The following is a 20,111-nucleotide window of genomic DNA, read 5'->3' on the forward strand; positions in this document are numbered from 1 at the left end:
CTGATGGAGCGTGGAAAATACAGACTTAGAGCTAAATTTCAAGTACAAGTGGAAACATCAAATGCATTTAAGTGTTAAATGCAATGGATGGTACAGGGTGCATGTTATTGACATACCCCACTGCTGGATGTAGCCAGGGAGTCATAGAGGCGGCAAAGAGAGGTGACAGCGTTGAGATCGGTGATCGGGATCGGCTCCTTACAGTTGGTCCGTTTAAAGTTCAAAGTGTTCACTATGTATTTCTCAAACAGGAGATCCAAGTGTGCCACTTCAGCCTGTGGAGAAATGAAACAACAAAGAGGACAGCAGATGTGAGGTGTGGAGAAGCATTCTGGAGGATGGTTTTCTTATGCTGTTGTGAGTGGCTGCACGTTACTTTGTCTCGCTTGTCTAGCCAAGACTGAACAAAAGGCTTCCATCCCAGATCGGCATTGTCGTAGTAGACTATCCCACAGCGAGACACTGAAGCAGGAGAGGCCATGGCCAGGTTCTCTACCTCAAACAGCAAAGACACCTATGACAAAAACAATTAGCACTGTAAATAAAGCCGCTTGTTTTTGTGAAACCATCAGCTAAATGGACAAATTCTTTTCTGTGCCCTATGAGTTTTACACTTTTACACTGTTCTCACCTGCTCAGGTATGGACATTCTCTCCCCATTAACGAGTGTGAGCAATTTGTTGTCATCCATAATGGAATTCATACTCTCAATCCACAGTGTGTCAACAGGCCCGTCAAACACAATCCACTTATCGTCTGTTTTCTCATCTTTAATGGGAAAATTAGATCATTGTTGTGCTCATTACTACATGAAGTGGGCACATTAGTGCATGTGTTGTTGTGTTAGCACCTGCACAGGCTGATCTCATGAGGGAGGAGAGTATCCCATCACGCCACTCATTAGTAGACAAGTTGTTTTCCCCGTACAGCTCTCCCACAGTCATCGCTTTGGGATTCAGAGGATAGTCCTGTTGTGGCGCATGCACGGAGGCAGGAAACAGAGCAAAGAGAGCAGGATGACTGCAGACCAACATCACAAACTCTGTCAGCTGCCCACATCGAAACTGATAAACAACAGTTTTAAATGGAAGACGTGAGACTTTTACCTGGCTGTATAATGTGAGCATATGTGCTTCACCATAACCAGGTTTTGCCTGCTGTTTGGAACCAACTATCAATGTGTGGCTAATGTGATAACATTCATGCCTGCATTGTTTCCTTCATCTACGTCTGCATCCATTAAGAACTTTGCAAAATTATCCATCAATCTGCTTCAATCCACTCAGAGTTGCAAAAGACCAAAGCTAACCCTAACTTACTATGAGTAAAAGCAGGTAGACTGAACAGCTCAGCCGATAAAAACATTGGATTGTTTCACTTTAGACGCACACCTACCTGGACAGGCTGATAACCAGGTACTCCCTGATGGTGCAGGGCAGTGAGGGCATTCTTTAAAATCCTCCAAGTAACACTTTTACCACTGCCTGTTTTGCCAACAAGCATGGTGGCGTGTCGGGTGTTTTTGGTTTGGTAAAGTTGGATGACTTTGGTCACGGTGAACGGCGTCACCTGCAAACCGCTCCGACGGAGCTCCACCTCTATGGCCTCTTTCAACTGCATCACACAAAACGCAATGATGGAAGTCAGTGATTGCTAGAAAAATTTAAACTGGCACTACTTTTTTAAATGATGATATAATGAATGTTGTCACATACATATAGTTGTCTCAAAATCCAACCAATCTATTTGATCTAAGTCAACTATCTTAACAATAGAGGTACAATTGATTGATTTTCATTAACTCATGAAACACTCAACCTATGTGAGACATACAGCCACAGGGAAGCAAGTGGCCTCAAATATTCCATGCCATTCCATTAGTTTGTCTGTCTATTAAATGCAAAATAAACAACACATCTGGTTGAGGACAAGCAAACCAAACTAATAATGATTGAAGGCAAAAAGGATAAAGTATGTTTTCCGATTCTTAAAAGTATGTACTGATATTACAGTTAAATGACTGAATTAAATAAGTGTTGCTACATTGTGCAAAAATAAGAAATAGACACTTCCTGAGGTGTAAATGGACAGAGATGCAGAGAGTGAGAGACCACTGTGAAAGGCAAGGAGCACAGCAAGTGTGAAAGATGTCTGTGTTCCTGAAGAAACTAAAAAAGTAAGTAATGATGCAAATGTTGCAGATGGCCTCAGTCCATTACCGGGTTAGCAAAGGAACATTAGATAATTAACCAAACTGAATCAAGATGCATCATTGTAAGAATGCTAAAATTATCGACTCACCAGACCAGCGTCGACAATCGGTACTTCCACACCAGGGAACAAATCACGGATGATCCCATTGAACAGTGGCAGGTCGACAGAGGTCATCTTAGCGATGTTCATGTCCTTGATAGCCATTAGCAGGATCTGAGGACAAAAACAGAAGAGAATAATTATTCATGTTCCAGGCAGGCAACACGCTGTACAATAACATTGTAGTCCAGGTAGTTACAGTAACTTTCCCATGTTGTTTTCCAACGCAAGTTACAAACACCATCGTCTAACATTTGTGCTCCGTGCTTCCATAGATGAAATAATACAGTCATGTTTAATCTATGTAGGTAGATATCAGTTTGATGAAGCTTCTGTCAGCTACGTTGTGATTTTAGGATGGGTAATATACGAGTACTAATTGTTGTGCTTCAAAGGTATTGTGTCATGTATCATCAAATGAAAGGAGAAAAGGACAGAAGAGAAGCTGAGTGGACTGAACAAAAAGGTGGCACTTGTGAGTCTGGGGTCAAATGAGGGCACTGGAGATCTAACAGCTGACATCGATACAAAAAAGCTTGAAAATAAAACATGAAAAAATGTATGTATAGATGTTTTGGTTGGGTAAATTAGTAGGTTTGTGAGGCTGCTGTTTTTATGTTAATGTATTATCACAATGTGAAAAATAACAGGAAGATATTTAATTAAAACATTGTACTCTGAGAAAGAAATGAAGTAAAGTTCCCCAAAGAAGACTCAAGCAAGCACAGGGCATAAATGCAAAGTCAACATTAAAAAGTGACAGTGTTAAACCCTGCACAATGTTGGAACCCATTACAGAATATTACTCCCTTATAATGTGAAGAACTTTGATCAGCTTTTGTTTTGCGGAGGCCAAATGGTAGTTTTCAAAATTAATAAAGTGAGGGACCAAATGATGAAAAAGTGAGGGTTGATGAATGAGACGGATAAAGTGAGACCCACTCCTTCATCAGGAACCTGAACCTTGGGCTCAGAGCGGCGTTTCCTTCCAGCATAGCGAATCAACAAGGTGAGAGCACGGAGGCCAAAATCATAGTGGTCCTGTTTTGACAGCTGTTGTACCGCCAGCGAGTAAAGGGTCAACACCTTCTTCGCAAAGACCTACGACAGTAAAGACAGAAGTTTCAAGACTTTTGTATAAGTAAGACAACATGGAAGTAGTTGACATCAATGTGCAAATATACTATAAGGATGGTGTTTCTTATCAAAATCCATTTCACTGATTTGAAGAAGATGTATCTTTAAATGTCTTCAAACTGAAGCTTGTGTGTTGATTTTTAGAGAAATAGCTTAGATGAAATTCATTACAAGAACACAGCTATAGACAAATCATTAATGCAACATGCAAGGATAACATGCATAACCAGCTAAACTTTGCACAGTTCCTTCATTCCTACACATTTCTGCAGAGTGGTAGTTCTACCTTGCAGTTGTTGAAACCCTCGCTTAACAACAGGATCTGAGCTATGAGAGTAGAGTCGGGCATCACCATGGAAATAGGTCTGAACATGAACTTGAGGTTGTCAGGAAGCTCTGTACAACCAGCATAACCTAATGAAAGAGGGAAAAAGGTCAAAAACAGCAGAATAAAATAGTGAAAATGACTACGACAACAGAGTTTGCTTCTCTTCTACCTATTCTTGGCTAAAAGTGTGATCTTTCCAATTGCATTGAATGAAAGTACAGTGCAAGTGCAGTTGGGCTGTCTTACCAGGATTCATAGTGGTAAAGATGCCACATGACCCGACAAGTTGCACATGCTGTCCTTCAAACTGGAACTTTGACTGTCCGGCTGCCAGCGCAGACAGAATAGAGAGGATCTGCTGGACCACCACCGACAACACCTCGATGTTGATACGATTAAAATTATCGAAGCATCCCCACGCTCCACTCTGGCCAAAGCAAATAAAATGCAGCACACAGAGAAAAGTGAAAAGCTTTGTGACCGACACATGATTATTGTATTTACCGTTCAAGTCAATATCACATTTATCTCATAGTTAAAGGTCCTTCCTACCTGAGCTATACCAGAGTACATGCGCCCCATAGATTTATAGTCCAGTCCTTCTGAGCAGTTGACGACAACGACATACATGCCAAGTGCCTTGCCCAAATCCTTCACTGTCTCCGTCTTCCCTGTTCCAGATGGACCTTTAGGACAGCCTCCTCGATGCAGATGGAGTGCTGTGGTTAGGGTCATGTAACACCTGGAATAAAGTTAAATATTCACATAAATGTTGAAGAAAAAGCATTGGAAAATAAACACATTAAAGGTATATAGAATGTTTGAGGGAAAAAAATGTATGTCATAAACAATAGATTATTAAATAGAAAATGCTTGCGTTGACTTATTTTTCAATTGATCTAATTTATGATATCAAGAAATAGAACATGTAACTAATAACACTGTGTGACTGTAGTGTCCAGTATAGGTCTGGAAATAAACACAATTAAAAAAATCATATTGATGGATCATGACCTGTCGGTGAGCGGAGTGATGACAAGTCGTCCAGAGTTGCCCAGGTACTCGTAGCCATACTTAAAACTTGCGTTGGTCTGTCGGATTATGCAGTCAAACGCATTCTTGTGGCGGCGGCAAACAAACAAAGTTAGGCTGACATTATTATGGCATCTTTTCAGGTAATTCTAGCCCCATCGGTTTGCAAAACTAGAAAAATTAAGTTGAAAAATTCACAGTGGGCAGCTGTACAAAGAAAACAAGCTTCATTATCAAACATCCAAACATTCTAACAATGGCTAGCTATCACAATTTCAAAAAGCATGCTCATTTCAAATATGTAGATATTTTTTTTATTTTCCAGTAAAACCATTCTGGTCTGTAGACTAAGGCGTAGAATACATGAATTAATGTAGTGCCTTGCAAAACTATTTGAACCTGTGAAATTTTCCAGATATATTTACATTACAACTACAAATGTAAATGTATCTTTTTGGAATTTTAAGCGATGAACTAACACGTGCAAAATAATTGTGACGTGGCAGGGAAATAATATGAATAAAAATCCAGTGCAACCAAGAGCCTTCAGCAGTCATATAATTATCCACCTGTGTGGACAATTATGAAGGTTTTTTTGTTTTGGTCTATCACAAAGAAATTGAAATACAATGGCATTTGTGGTCGTTCAAAGTTCCTTGCCTCTGCCAGAGCATACCTTGTCCCAGTACAGTCGCAGCTGACGCTGCCAGTCAAAGGCATTGACGTCAGCGCAGCCTGCCTTCGCCAGCTTGTCAATCACATCCCGAGCATGAACCTCCACTGTAATCAAGGCCACGATCTTCAAGCGCAGGACTTCGGGGAGGTTGTCACGAACCATTTCTGAGTAGGACTGGAGCATGCGCACCTGAGGTAGACAATTTTACTCAAGTTTAATGTAGGCCACTTTACATTTAATGTCATGAAATCCTTTATGTTTTAAACACTGCAACTGATGAAAGCTTAAAGTTCAACAGCCTTTTATGAGTTTTGACAGACATATCCTGGTGTGTTTGCAAAAGATGATAACAAATGATAGTAAAATGCATAAAAAAAATTTTTGGCAGAAAATGTAGATTTTTGATAAAAGAAGCCAAACATACCTGATTCTTCTTCAAGGACCTCAGAGAAGACTTGTCATCCTTCTCCTTAATGAGCGCTTTAGTGACATTAGACGTCCACTTGACTTGACTCGCTATGATCAAACTCTAAAACAGGGGAAAAAAAAAAAATCATGAAAAGCTGAAACTCACTGGTAACTTTGTTAGCTCTATATTTTAAGTGAGCCACAGATATTGGGATAAAAATTGCATGTACATGAAAAAAGATTAGCTAAGATTTTGAAGCATTTGGCCAATATTGACAACTGATTTCCAAATGGATTCTAATCACTGTAGAGTTCTACACTCTCCTGCAGGTCTCCCTCCATGACAGATGATGCTGTAACTTTACCATGTAAGAAACACCTTTCAGTTTGAATATATTGTAAGCTTTTCATATTCAATGCATTCAATACAACTAATGATTTAATTTTGATCAGCATGAAAGCTGCTTTAAAACATGCTTCATTATTTCAGCATATCGTTTTTGAATGTTTTCACATTTCTACACTGAGATTATGACTTCATATCCGCGATGGTGAAACTATATTAAGCCTGTTACGATAAAACTTAGTGGTCATTATGTTCGCTGATCTGATACACCCTCTCATTGTTTTTCTTTTTAAACGTCCTGATTGTGTATGTTGGTTAGAGTGAATGAATTGGACAGCATGTGGCTTCCTTTCATGTTTTATACATCAAACACTAAAAACAGGACTGCAGCACTTTGTAGCCAGGCTGTTTGAAAGAAAAAAGACATGCCAATGTACCTGTCCTGGCCACTTCTTGACCCATTTGTCTCTCGCTTCGGCCATCTTCTTAAGATCTTCAAGGCAGTTGTTCAGGCTATGCTTCAGAGTAACACGCATCCCATTCTCGAGTTCACAAAGCCAAATCTACATGCACACAAAAAGCAAGATATTCTCCATTTATATCCTCTGTAAAGCAGCAATTCGTATTATAATAAAGCCATTCTAATTAATGACAGTCACAGTCATGACTGGTATACCTCCACGGATTGGTCCAGTGGCACTTTTTGGATTAAGGGAATAATCTCTCCATCAGCAGAACACATTGCTTCACCACATGCCTACAAAATGAACACAAAACACAGTAACAGGACATTTACAAGACATGACAAGGCATTTAAGTCACATAGTACAACAGCAATAGCTTTAAAGCACATTTTATACAGTTGGGTTTGAGGATATTAAAAATCTGAGGAAAAAAATAAAACATATCAATGTGTGAGGATTAGATGCGTTCCGCTAAATATTAAAATGTTCCTATCATATTCTATCAATGGCCACTGAGGATGTGTGCTTGACTGAGTTTGTGCCTTTTCTATTTGCAGGCTCTTAATGTTATCGAAACATTTCTTCAGGTGAGGCTGCATGGCTTCGGGGTTCTTGGACTGTCCGAGGATCTCCAAGATGTGATCGTTGGACATGAAATAAAATCTTGGGAAAATCTGTCTCTTGGTCTCCAGGTATATGTCCAAGGCCTTTAGAATTCCTTCCAGCTTGGCTCTTATCTCCAACAGTTTCTCCGGCAAGCCTGACAGACAGAGAAGTCAATAACAGACTGGAAAATCATTCCTGTTTATATTAAATGACTGAAAATTACGTCCAATCTGCTACTTTCCACATTCAAATGCTTATTTCAAGTACTTTGTCACTCACATGCAAAGACACCTTGCATTTAGGAATGTAGATGAAATTGGATGCAAAATTCAAGAGTTTCAAACAATACTAGTTCACTATGGAACTTTAAAAAAAATGACACTTGATGTTTTTTTTTAAAAGCATATTTGGTTCATCAGACCAACTGTGTGAATTCATGCTTACTTTGGATTCCACTATAATTTAAAGGAAAAAATAAGAGAGAAATGCTGTCATACCGGGGTGGTGCGTTCCCTTCAAGGCATTGGTATCCTGATAGAGGCGGCTCATTATAGTTTTCCAACTGGAACTGACATCTTCAAACTCTTTGCAAACACAAGGCAACTGCTCTCTGATGTCATTCCCTTGAAAAATATTCTAAAAGAATGGAGAAGGGAGGCTCATGAACTAGATAGAGAACAGATTGAATTGACTAATCACGATAAGGCATAAAAGACAGATAGCTTTCTTCAACATGATAATGTAAATGTATACTTTTGAAATGGAAGTTCCCATAGACACTAGCAATGTAACCGTGGTTATGTGGGTGTGTACCTCCAGATAAGTCCAGTGACGCTGCACGGTGAGGATCATTTCAATGACTTCTAGCACGTGGGTCAGCTGGCGCTCCCAACGGTCCAACTGCTGCTGAAAAGATTTGGCAAAGCGAGATGACTTCATTGTGGACAGGATCACCTGGGTGTCCTCCAGGGCTTGGACGACTTCCTCGGTACTGAGGGAGACAGGAGGAGAAGACTTCAGGTCAGGTGAGCTCAAACGTTCATCATGATCCAACACAGGTGCAGAATTTCCTTCTGAGAGAAAACATCATGGTAGTTGTGGCCAGAAAATGACAGGTTTACTGCTTTACATACAAGTAAAAGGCCTGTAAGTGTGTAGATTCTCTGTTGAAGAGCTCACTGTCTCACCTCAGCAGGTAGTGGCCTTCGTCTTTGTAAGGCTCCACATCCAGAAGCGCTTCCTTCCACGTCTTAGCAATGCCCTCCAGACCCTTTGATATCCAACACAAAGAACATTTGTTTGAATTCCATTTTTGTTTTCACTGTTTGCAGACAAAACACATGTTCCTCTTTGTATTGAAATAAAGAAGCAGCAAAAAAATAAAAACACACAGAGACCATGTAAAGCACACTGAACCTGCTCTATGAAGAGTTCCTTGCTGGAGGTTCCAGAGACCTCAGATATTTTGCCAGCATAATTGTCAAGGCCCAGAGACATGATCATCTCCAGAGTGAGTTTTGCACTGGTGGGGTCAAATGAGCACTGAAGCTCCTCGCAGATCTGCTTCCAGTGCCTGGCGGAAAGGTGGCATATACAGTACAGTTAGTTTCAAGGCAGTCTGCAGGTCAGATCATGAAAAAAAACCCACAGTCATAGTGCACTTATTCCAAACCCATGTAATTTATGTACTTGATATTGACCACAAAGTGATTAGACTGTTCTTATTATTTGCCAATTTCATTATGAATTCTTCATTGTCTACCACTTAGCTCAAACAATCAATACAAACAATACAATGGCAATGTTTTTTTAGTTTTTTTCTTAGAAAATGCATTAATAACATTCTTGATAGAATGCAGGAGCGGTCTGGCCACAATGAGAAACAGGCTTATTCTATGTGACCACTTTTAAACAAGCTGTGAAAGATCTTTCCTGTTAGAAAAAAAATAACAATTAAGGTTATTGATCCCTTTAGATATTATCATCTCTAACAATAATCTTAAAGTATTAATCACTTGACTGTCATGAAGTTTGTGTTCCTCTCATGACTTCTGTAAAACAAAAAACAAAAAAGGCACTGATATGATGAGAAATACTTTTAGTCAATACCTGTCTCTCATATCTGGGTTCCTCAGTTCAGCAATGAGAGGAACGATCTTCCTAAAGTGTTCAATCTTCTTCATAGAAGAATCCATTATGTCCCAGTCCTTATCCTGCAATGAGATGAACCTCACATCCTCACTACTGAAGTGCATAAAGATTACATGAATAAAAAGCTGGTGTTTGGTTGGAAGGCTTGCATGTTGGTAAAATATTGCAGTTAAAGTGTCAGAATGCATCGCTGTGTGTTATGGCCGAGCTGACCTGGAGTTCTGTCTGGAATTTGTGCAGTTTCTTCAATATGTCGTTTGCTGTGCTCTCCAGGGCCGCCGTCTGCAGTCTTGCAAACTGGTCGCCTTTCCAGCTGTTCCATTTGGAATCCCACTCTTTTGCGATATCCCACACCTGCTGCAGTCGCTCAATGTCCTGCATGACGATATATCCATAGTGAGGTTTGCACAAACAAATTGATCAAAATAATCAATCATTACATTCATCACATACAGTCTTGATGGTTGTCTTCACTTCTTCCACACCTTAAACACCACTAACGTAAAACAACTGTCAACACCACAAATTAATCCTCATAAAGTAAACCTCTCTGGAGCTTGTCATAGTTTTGTTTGTGCCAGTATCTTGGGAAAATGAGACAGAAGCTATTTCAGACCTTTTCAAGAATGCAAATGCTTTTGGAAGATGGTTGCTCTATTTTGAAGAAACCCAGTCCATTGAGGATGGTTTCTTGTTCCTGTTTCAGGGTCTCCAGTTCTCTGCGATGCTCAGCTATTTGTTGGAAGGCCGACTCAGTGGCCAGCGCACTGTCGAAAGGACCTGGGTGTGCAAATACAAAGACAAATTCAATAAGGCACACATGGAGTTGTTAGTAAGTGATAACCAAGACTCGAGATATCTAATCAGATGAATCAACAAGAAAAAGGACAGAGGAGCAGAGCGGTCCTCAAGCCAAGGTGATGAAACACACTGAACCTCTGGCTTTGAACTCCTGCAAGCTGGTCCGAATCTTCTTCTTGAGCTCTTCCGAGGAGGCGATGAGGTCGGTCTTGAACTTCTCTTTGTGTTTCTGCAGCGTGATGTCACTGTCAATTAATACCTGCTGGAACCACACCCACTCTTCATCCAGCACCTCCAGCATTTCCTGCACCTGCAAAATCAGAAGAAAATTATCAGAATGAGAGGAAATACTTCCGCAACCGTTTATGTGTACAATTTCAGTAAATCATAAATGTAAAAGATATATGGCCTCTTTTTTTTATTCTTTCAGGGAGGTAAAGAGAAAAAAAAGAATCCAAGCGTTTTCATCGATTAGAGCAGATACATTATTTCTACTCAATTCCACTCGACTCTAAATTGTTCTCATAGTTTCAGTGCAAAAATGTACACAAGCATGTATATTTGTCTAATGAAAAGCACAGTACTTACAGTCTGTTCCACTGGGATTTCATATTTTCCCAGGATAGCAAATTGTTCATGGATGAGAGGAATCTGAGCCTCTGTCTTGGCTGAATTGTCCTGCAGACTTTTCAAGTGCTTCAGGCTCTCACCAAGCTCCACCAGTGTCTGTGGAGGTCGTTCCAGCCTGGACAGAATCCATCAAACACGCACAACAAAGTATCAGACCAATTCAACTTTTGTCACCTCTGTGACTGATTCATTTTACAGAAAGTGTTGATTTGTATTTTCGAGGTGCTATGCGACATAAAATTTAATTAAATTTTAATTCCAAAACCTGCAGCAGTGGAGGAGCTCACCCCAGCTGCTAAATCTAGACTGGTGAGTGCAACATTTGAGAGGAAATTCCAGTGATACGTTTTTATCTGAGCACTGTCTTGATGAGGCCAATCACAGAGAACAACATTGCCTTGAAGGAGTTACAAAGTAACAGGGGCATAATGGAAGTACAACAACTGCAACCTAATAAAGTTATTTCTTCTGCTCCTGAATAGAAGATTATTGAACCCGACACTCACCGTTTGGCGTTGTCTTGCAGGGATGTATGGAGTTCCTGGAGGCCAGTTCTGGCCATGTGACTGAGAAGCTGGGTGAACTTGGCTTGCCACTCATTGCAGTGCTGCACCAAACAGGACTTGAGTGGCGAACAGTCGAGCATGATGAATCGAACATCGAATACACTTTCCTCCTGTACTACACTGTCGGCCTCCTCCGTGTACCTGATATAAATGAGAAGCGAAAACAACAGACGTGAGCGGCAGATTCGTGATGATAGCAACCTTCAACAGTGGTATTTAAAAACTACAGTGTTCTGGGCAAATGTGAAGTCATTTATGGCAGGATAAGCGGAAATAATGAGCAGGCAGGTTTCCACATTACAGCAAATGAGTGTAGCCAGCTTTAATGCATGCTGGGTACTACATTTCGCAAAGCAGGTGCAGCAAAACAATAAATAGGAACATCCAATTTTGCTGAACTGCAACACACCTGTGGATGTCTGCGTCAAAAGAAGACACCGATGGGTTGAGCTTCTGGTAGCGTTGTATAAAAGAGTCCTTGTTGATTTCCCAGATGTTCCTGTATTTGTCCCAGGTCTTCAAATAAGACTGTAGCTGGCTGGTAAGAGCTGTCACTCCTGTGCTAACGGCAGCCTGAATCTTCTTCAGCTCGTCATCTTGCTCTGCGCGATCAAACATGAGCAGATGAGCAGATGGACAGACATGTTCGCATACAGCTCATATCAAATCGCGTGCATGAATTGGACATAAATGTTTGCACCTATGTTGTTGTATATTTCATTCCCCGGAGTCTTTCTGCAGGACAGAAGCTCGGGAAGGCGTTTAAATTCTGAGATGATGTTAATGAGCTGGGGTAAAATGTTGACAATCTGAGTGAGCTTTCCAAGACTTGGGGAGAACTCAAGAGACACCTGTGAAAACACACACACACACACACACACACAGAAATGTGTCACGTTAAACAAAAAGGAGGCTATGACTTCAAATAAGATCCCAAGACTGGAAAAAAAGACTTGTTATGTCTGGTTTGTATTACTGTGTTGCATATCTTCCCTTTTATCTTGGACCTTCTAGTTTCAGCCATTTTCTCTCCATGGCATTGAATATTTACATCACATAATGACCCTGAACCGCTTTCTGGCTATTCGTTTCACTTATAAGTATATCTGCTTATATGGATGCTCTCTGTTCACTGAACACTGCTCTGCTGAAACACATCAGGGTGAAAAGGAAAAGAGGACCCAGCAACAAGACACAGGAGATGAGGACAGAGAAGAAGCACATTAACCTAAACGTGGAGCAAGACAAGAACTGTGGATTCAAACCAGAAACACAGAATCAGAAAAACATGAAACACAATGACACCAGGAACTTTTAGAGAACATAAAACATGAAGGAAAAAACATTTGTGAAGACATACACCACACCAGGACAATGAAAAGTCTATTAAAACATTCAAAAGCTGAAAATTCTGTGCTGGTTGACTAATAGATATAAATTTTTCTGTCCTGTTGTGCCAGGAATTCCCACAAAATACAATCAAATTCTTTAAACTGAAATATCAGCTCAAGCAGAAAAAACAAATTAACCGTATGTTTCTTTAAATTCGGAGAAAACCGTAAGGTATCATTTTGACAACATTTCGCTTCGCTCAGAGACAAATAGTGTCACCTTTGGTGTGGTCGGAGAAGATGCCGGGCGCAACGTGACGTAGACTTTAAACAAGGGGTTTGGTATTGCCCTATAATCTGCATTGATGGCTATGGAAAGCTTCTTCATGGAGTTCCTGACATTACACCTCAGAGCCTCCTCCACCATCTGATCCACCTTCTCTGTGTAGCTCAGCCAACATTCTTGAACCTAAAAAAAAAAAAACCATGGTAAAAATGGACATGCAAAATTGTAACAAAATCTTGTCTTGAGCTTACTAATAAATCAAATGTCAAATAAGCTATTAAACTAATAAGCTATAATAAATTTAGTTTTATCCAAATGGTATGTAAATAATTAATCTCAACCTTTTATTCACCAACATTTTATTCTTATTCATTCAGATACTTGAAAAATGAAGCCCTGAAACGATCGCTGTATGATCTCTTATAAACTTTCAGTCACAGGCAAGCTTATTTTAAATATGCGGTAAACTTCAATAACATGGACAATTGGATTTCTATTGTTGGGAATAAATTCCCCTTGGGTAAATCCTGCCGGCGACTGATGTGCCTGACAAAACAAATAGCAGTGCACATACCTCCTGTCCGTCGTTCACAAAGATGCTGTGGATCTGGGTCATAATGTCAACAATACTGCTGTGTGCCGAGCGCAGTGTTTGGAGACAGCTTTGCTGGTGAGTCTTCTGGACAACCTCAAATTCCAGGTTGCTAATGTTCAGAAAGGGAATGTTTTAAACTAAACGGAAAACCCTCCCAAACCCTCAGTAACTGTGTGGGGAAATATTGACGGCCCCTTATCCATTTCATTTACCTACTATATAAGTTTACATGCATCCTGAGCAATGAAAAATAGAGCCCGTATCACTTGTTACCTGTACACGGTCTTTCCATCCAGGTGAACCAGCAAAGTTTCACTCATCTTGCAACAAAGTTTGGAGATTGATAGATGTGATTCTTTGTAGTCATCGACTATCGACTTGACCTAAAGTGTTATGAAAAAAAGAAGTGTGGAGACAAATAGGTTGCGCAGTGAGAATAATCCAGTGTGGCTTTTTTACTGGATGTAAACTATGTGTCAGATAAGTGATTCCAGTTGAGTTAAAAATCACAATAACACATCATGAACACTAAAGGTCAGTGCAGCCAGAAACCTAAGCTTCATGTGATCACATCTTTAAGGGGTAAACTACAAGTTACAACCTTGCCAACATGCAGGAGACAGTCGCGGATAAAGACGTCAGACTCTCGTCGAGACAGCCACTGGAACCTCGTCAGACTTGGCTGAATCTTCCTGTCCATTAAGCGAATTTTCTCCCGAAACAGACCCAGCTCTTCTGGAGACAGCGCATCAATGATCCTGACATGTAAACACACACAAGACAAGCAGATGAGGGAGTCAGAAAGAAGAATGGAAAGTGCAGCATAATATGGCGGATGCCATCACTGTTGAAGTGTATGTCCCAAACCTATTATAGTCTTTGATCAGCAGCAGAACCCTTTCCCTCAGGATTCTCACATTGTCCTTCATTTGGTAAATGTCATTGACACACTGAGGGATCTCAAACTTTAGTCGTTCCCAGTAGTGGATCTCAGAGAAAAGACTCAAAAGGGTGCTGGATTATTAAAAAAAAAAAAAAAAAAACAACAACCATGAAACATAAGACAAGTACATTTGCATGTCTCATGTCTCAAGCTCACTAATTACAGGATCCACTGCAGTAGCAGTGCACTTTCTTGCAATTGCATTATAGCACTTGTGTTGAACCAACTTGTCAAAGTTGATGCTCAGCTTCGCAGTCCCTTCTCTGCAGCGCGCTATGAGTGGCTGTTCCAGTCTCTTGAGGTACTGTCCATCTAGTTTCTGGCTCCACTCTGTGAAGCTCTTCATCACCATCGCCTCCAAAGTCTGGACTGTCTGGTCCAGTTCGCTTCTGTAAATGTCAGGCATGAAGTAAGCCTTGTCAATCACCTGGAGGCACAGAAAAAGGCACAAAGAGAGATTTGTTGGGTTTTTTTGCACAATTCTTAAATGGTACCATGAAAAACAATATTCTGGACCAAAGTGGATTTAAATACCTTCGCAAGACTCTCTAAGTGATATTTGAGGGCCATTAAATAGTGGGCTTGGCCTGCTGTACTTGGTATATGGTCAGGACACTTTGGGTTTGTCATGCCATTCTTTACCAGTTTGATCTCATTATATAGGATGTCTTGCACTCCCTTAACCGCCTCCTCTGCAGCTTGTTTATTGGCCTTTGGGGAAAATCACATGAGAGGATACAAACAGATGTAGAGTGTGAAAGTATAGATAAAAAGGGAAGTGAGAGCTCAAAAGCATGTCTGTGTGTGAAAGAGAGACACCTCGCGAGCAGAAATCGGCCTAAAAATGTCCACAAGATGAACTCCTTCCTCAAAAGTGTTCGCCGTCTTGAATACTGAAGCCATCAGTTGCCTTGTCTCCATTTCCAAGCTCTTTATTGCTGTACAAAATCTATTAGTCAAGACAAACACACACATTTAGGCTGGTAGCTACTCTCTTTTTCCATTATGAAGTTTAAAAGAAAAAAAAGCATTAGAGTGATATAACTACAGATTTAATCTCATGGCTAAAGTCTTGAATAATTCAACCTGCTGAATTCCGTTTCCCACGTGAGGTAAGAATTGACATCGAAGATGTGCTTGTCAACAGAACGCAGGCTGCGCAGGCAACAATGGAAGTTGCGCTCAATCTTCAGGAGGCTCTGGGTGAATGTCTGTCCCAGGTGACTGCCGAAGATGGGCGGAGGTCTCTGCTGCCCGTCCTCCCAACGAGCAAACTGATTCTGACAGTCACACACCTGATAAAAGAAAAGAACATCCCAAAATGCCAAGATGATTGGTCATAGGATTAAAATGAGACTGTGGGGGGTAAAAAAAAAAATTAAATAGAACCTCAATCAGATCGGTGAGCCTCCGAATGAAAGTATCAGTCACCACAAAAAAGCTTGTGTTGTCCAAAACCCAACCTTGTTCAGAATATCTGATGTGAAGACACATAAAAAAAAAATACATTGTTAAATAAGCAACAAAGAGGTGGTGGAAGGATACATGAAATGTTTTAGTATTGAAACCTCTCATAGATTTTATAAAACATAATCGTTCATCCTTCCTACTGGATCGAATAAACAACACCAAACTTAATGACTCGTTTAGAGGTGTGTATCGCGTTTATATTACTTGTGGTGAATTTTTGCACTGTGCAGGTAAATTTCCTTCCAGGACAAGCAGCACTGAATACAGTCGTCCAGGATCTGCTTGCTGGAGAAGACATAGCCCTGAAAGAGTCTGTCCAGAGAGATGGTTTTGGAACACAGGCGGATGATCTCATTAGTCAACTGGAACACAGCAGAAAACAAACCTCTTGTCACAAAATGGTAAAAAAAAAAAAAAACAACTAAACAAAACAAAACAAAAAGTAAAACTGCCAACATGGTGAAATCTGTCTTTACCAAATATGGATGAATAAAAAAATATTTAAATAAAAAGCAATATTTGATTCTGTTAAAGGCCATTTAACAAACTAAACCAGAGTAGCTACATTGAACCTGAATGGGCAAACACAGTATGGCTCTCTGTAAATACACAGCATATTTCTTTACATATTTATGGCAAATAATGATACAAATAAAAGGCAATAAACATCAATTAAATATATCTCTCATGAGTGCCCTGATCCCCAAACTCTCTAGTGGAATAACACCCTGATACCTGGTTGAAGAGACAAATGATCTTCTCGTTGGTGTTAAAGTGGGGGGAGTCCAGCCAGATGATCCGGATGAGATTTACAATGTGCTTGAGCTTCGAGGGAACTTGGCACGGCGGAAGCTGGGCGAGCTCTTCACAGGGCTCCTTCAGTTTGGAGAGGAAGGCCAGGTTTGATTGGGCCTGAAGAGTGCACTCCTGGACACACAGAAACAGAGACAATTCTAGCATTGATGACAAGGTCAATGTTTGTTAATAAACACAATGGGGCAGAACAGATGCAATAACGAGTGGCAATGGAGAATAGTTCTCCAGTCAATGTTGTTATGATCTGCATGTTTTAACAACATCTTTCCAATTGTTCTCTTTTTGCTAGTTTTGCATGCAAGTAACCATCTTAAATCACTTGTTTGTTTATTTACTGTATGTACTCTTGTAAATTTGAATAAAGCCATATTTCAGACTTAGTCTTCATAGACTGTGAATAATCTCTGCAATGGAGCCAATCACACTTTTTTTCCACTGCCGCAAAAGAAAAAAGAAAAAACCTTAATATTTTAGGGATGTTATGTCTATCAATGTGTTGTCTTGGCCTTTTAAATCTGTATTTGCATTTTATTCCTGTTTATGTTTTTACTGAAACTGTGAAGCGCTTTGTGACCTTGGTCTGTGAAAGGCGCTGTATAAATAAAGTTTACTTACTTACTTACTTAATATATTAACAATGAAATAATAAAACACGACATTGTATTTCAGTGAGTCACGTCTCCATTGGATGATTCCTAAGTGATGTCACTTATTCTGAAGAGTGATATATATTCTACAATTGTTAAAAGATAGTTTGGGAGTGGTTTTTTATTTTTTTTCCTCAGACTGTACCTACCTGTATGTCACTGGACATCTCACAAAAGTGTTTCACATACTGACATTTGGCCAGTTGCAGGATGTGCTTGATGTGTTTGACATTTGGCTTTTGCAGCTGCTGCTCCATGTCCAACAGCTTAGACAAGCGGTCCTCCCAGAAGGCTATCTCCTGCAGTGGACCACACTTTTCCCACATCTTCACAATTTGGGCATCACGTAGCCCCTTGATCTGCCTCGTCCAGTAGATCACAACAGCTACAACAGGCACAACAAGCAAGACATGGAATGGAAAATACAAATATGGACAAAGATTAGGAAAAGATTTGTAAATATGCATTTGTAAATAAAGATTTTCCTTATATTTATTTGCATACCGCACTGATTTTTATTTTTTTTAATGATCTAACATCGAAGCTAAAAACAGCTAAAAACTTTTTGGGAAAAGAAAAATTGGTTAATGAAAAAATAAGGAAAACAAAAAATAGATTTTGAAAAATGTGAAAAAAATAAGAAAAAAAGTGTAGCGAAAGAAGGGCAAATACCCCCCCCCCAAAAAAAAGAAATAAAACATGTATAAAAATATATCCAAATAGTACTTCTGACATTTTCTGAATGAAAGTTCTTGTTTAAAAAGCTTTTTTAAAGTGTGTTTTTTCTTCATTTCAGAGAATTTATGTTTTGTGGCTCCAGGAAAATTAAGTTTTGTGGGAAAATGGGAAAATGCCTCTTTTAGCCATAAAGGTGGCAGAATCCTGTTCTACTAGAAGTAAGCATGTTCTGCAATAAATGAAGTATGACCAAATCAATGATTGGCCTCATCATGCATCAATTTAAGAAGAGGAAATGGGAGGACAAATCAAAACAAAAGGATGATGAAATTAGAAAGATTGCAAAAAAAATAAGACACAAGAGTCACAGATGCTGCACTTTAAAGCAGATATTTGAGGATATGTCCTTTAAATAAAAAATTTTTAAAAAAAAACCCCTGATAGGAAAATAAAGGCCTTTGTATATACAGTATATGGAGCTTACTTTCCATCCTTTCGACCAGATCCTTGTCCTTTGCAGCTTCTTCAGGACTGTACTGGGAAGCTTCCATAGGGATGTATAGGACCGTATTCCCAGATGTTTTACTTACTTGATCTGATAAAGAATTGAATAAATAGGGGGAAAAAAACATTCAGTGTGTCATCATGAGGCACCAACTGTTGACGTGCTTTGTGCAACAAGTAGAGACTGCAACATGCACCCCACAGCCATTGGGGGGGGCATAAAATAATTCACCTGTGAGGCTGGTGAGGAAGCAGTGCATCTCGTTCATCAAGCTGTGCTCGAGGTGTTTCTTCTTGGAGAAGCAGTGGGCGATGGCCGGGGCCCACACACAGGGCATGTGGTGGAGCAGCTGCTGGATGGGGTCGCCCCGCACGGTGCCAAACTGCACGGCCTCGTCAAACGTCTCCGCGGTGATCACGGCTCCGGGCTTGCGGAGGAAAAAGCACAGCGGCCCCACAGCTTCTCCCTTTTCAAAATGTGTGGACGTGACGAAGTTGAGACTCACTGATAATAAAACACACAGACTCCATAGACCAAGGTGGGAGAGAATGTGCTGCTCGTACCGTTGACGGCACGGAGAACTGCACCCGCAGGCCGCCGGTGTCCATGAAGACCAGCAGGGTTTTGACAGAAGTGTCCACGACAAACTGGTCTAAAGTCGCCCTGGTCTCGTCCGTCCATGACTCCTCAGTTACGCCGCCAATGCTCACATTGCGGATGAACAACTGCGGGTAGAAGGAGAGAAGGAAGGCGAGAACCTGCTGGTCAATAAATGGGATAATCGCGGTGCACGTCAAAACGATTTGAACGAGTTCACTTTACCGAACGAATTGCTTCGGTGTCGTCCTCCGCCATCCCGTCTTCCACATGGAGCGTCACGTGAACTTATACGGATAAACGTCTTAGTTTTTGTTTATATATATATATTTTTTAATTGATTGATTGAATTAACACGGAAATCTATCCAAACAAAGCAACACAGATGCAGGAATGATAAAGGTCAATAAACCAACAATAACAGTACAACTGAACACGGAACACGTTACCATGACAACGTCCAGGAAACGATTCCCCTGACTTTGTTTGGCCGTTGCCATGCTTACGTGTCGTACTCGTCTTCCGTTTCCGGTGTTCCATTGCTGCTGGTTATTATTCCTTGTCGTTCTTATATCCCTGTAGTTTTATCTCATTTATTTCTTTTATGCTAAAGTTAATTTGCTTTATATTGCATTTATGCTCATTATTGTTCTTGTTTACTATTTTGCTATATTAACCATTTATTTCAGGCATGGCACATTTCAAACGTTTTATGCAATTATATACATAACCAATATCCCTATATACACACCCCTACACACACACAGATACGTCCCAAAAATATA

At 40.2% G+C, this 20,111-nt stretch overlaps 1 protein-coding gene across 1 annotated transcript in view; it reads right to left on the minus strand.

Moving 5' to 3' along the window:
* dnah2 (dynein, axonemal, heavy chain 2) overlaps positions 1-19,584 on the minus strand; it is a gene marked incomplete at both ends in the record, with an annotated part of 38,381 nt that extends 18,797 nt beyond the window's left edge. The window contains 44 exons of the mRNA XM_080511900.1: positions 117-275; positions 377-514; positions 632-768; positions 851-968; positions 1,396-1,614; positions 2,302-2,427; positions 3,256-3,414; positions 3,737-3,864; positions 4,025-4,205; positions 4,331-4,520; positions 4,793-4,896; positions 5,487-5,675; positions 5,911-6,015; positions 6,678-6,803; positions 6,917-6,997; positions 7,247-7,464; positions 7,808-7,946; positions 8,124-8,301; positions 8,498-8,580; positions 8,727-8,883; positions 9,420-9,523; positions 9,675-9,836; positions 10,078-10,241; positions 10,398-10,572; positions 10,851-11,007; positions 11,399-11,599; positions 11,868-12,060; positions 12,159-12,309; positions 13,070-13,258; positions 13,650-13,779; positions 13,944-14,053; positions 14,272-14,428; positions 14,841-15,040; positions 15,256-15,324; positions 15,433-15,562; positions 15,721-15,908; positions 16,003-16,090; positions 16,288-16,445; positions 16,819-17,010; positions 17,696-17,931; positions 18,709-18,819; positions 18,961-19,195; positions 19,293-19,454; positions 19,552-19,584. Of these exons, the coding sequence (XP_080368026.1) occupies positions 117-275; positions 377-514; positions 632-768; positions 851-968; positions 1,396-1,614; positions 2,302-2,427; positions 3,256-3,414; positions 3,737-3,864; positions 4,025-4,205; positions 4,331-4,520; positions 4,793-4,896; positions 5,487-5,675; positions 5,911-6,015; positions 6,678-6,803; positions 6,917-6,997; positions 7,247-7,464; positions 7,808-7,946; positions 8,124-8,301; positions 8,498-8,580; positions 8,727-8,883; positions 9,420-9,523; positions 9,675-9,836; positions 10,078-10,241; positions 10,398-10,572; positions 10,851-11,007; positions 11,399-11,599; positions 11,868-12,060; positions 12,159-12,309; positions 13,070-13,258; positions 13,650-13,779; positions 13,944-14,053; positions 14,272-14,428; positions 14,841-15,040; positions 15,256-15,324; positions 15,433-15,562; positions 15,721-15,908; positions 16,003-16,090; positions 16,288-16,445; positions 16,819-17,010; positions 17,696-17,931; positions 18,709-18,819; positions 18,961-19,195; positions 19,293-19,454; positions 19,552-19,584 (6,630 nt within the window). The remainder of the gene's footprint in view (positions 1-116; positions 276-376; positions 515-631; positions 769-850; positions 969-1,395; positions 1,615-2,301; positions 2,428-3,255; positions 3,415-3,736; positions 3,865-4,024; positions 4,206-4,330; positions 4,521-4,792; positions 4,897-5,486; positions 5,676-5,910; positions 6,016-6,677; positions 6,804-6,916; positions 6,998-7,246; positions 7,465-7,807; positions 7,947-8,123; positions 8,302-8,497; positions 8,581-8,726; positions 8,884-9,419; positions 9,524-9,674; positions 9,837-10,077; positions 10,242-10,397; positions 10,573-10,850; positions 11,008-11,398; positions 11,600-11,867; positions 12,061-12,158; positions 12,310-13,069; positions 13,259-13,649; positions 13,780-13,943; positions 14,054-14,271; positions 14,429-14,840; positions 15,041-15,255; positions 15,325-15,432; positions 15,563-15,720; positions 15,909-16,002; positions 16,091-16,287; positions 16,446-16,818; positions 17,011-17,695; positions 17,932-18,708; positions 18,820-18,960; positions 19,196-19,292; positions 19,455-19,551) is intronic.
* Between the last annotated feature and the right edge of the window lie 527 nt (positions 19,585-20,111).

Source organism: Blennius ocellaris, assembly GCF_963422515.1.
Source record: "Blennius ocellaris genome assembly, chromosome: 16".
Lineage (NCBI taxonomy): Eukaryota > Metazoa > Chordata > Actinopteri > Blenniiformes > Blenniidae > Blennius > Blennius ocellaris.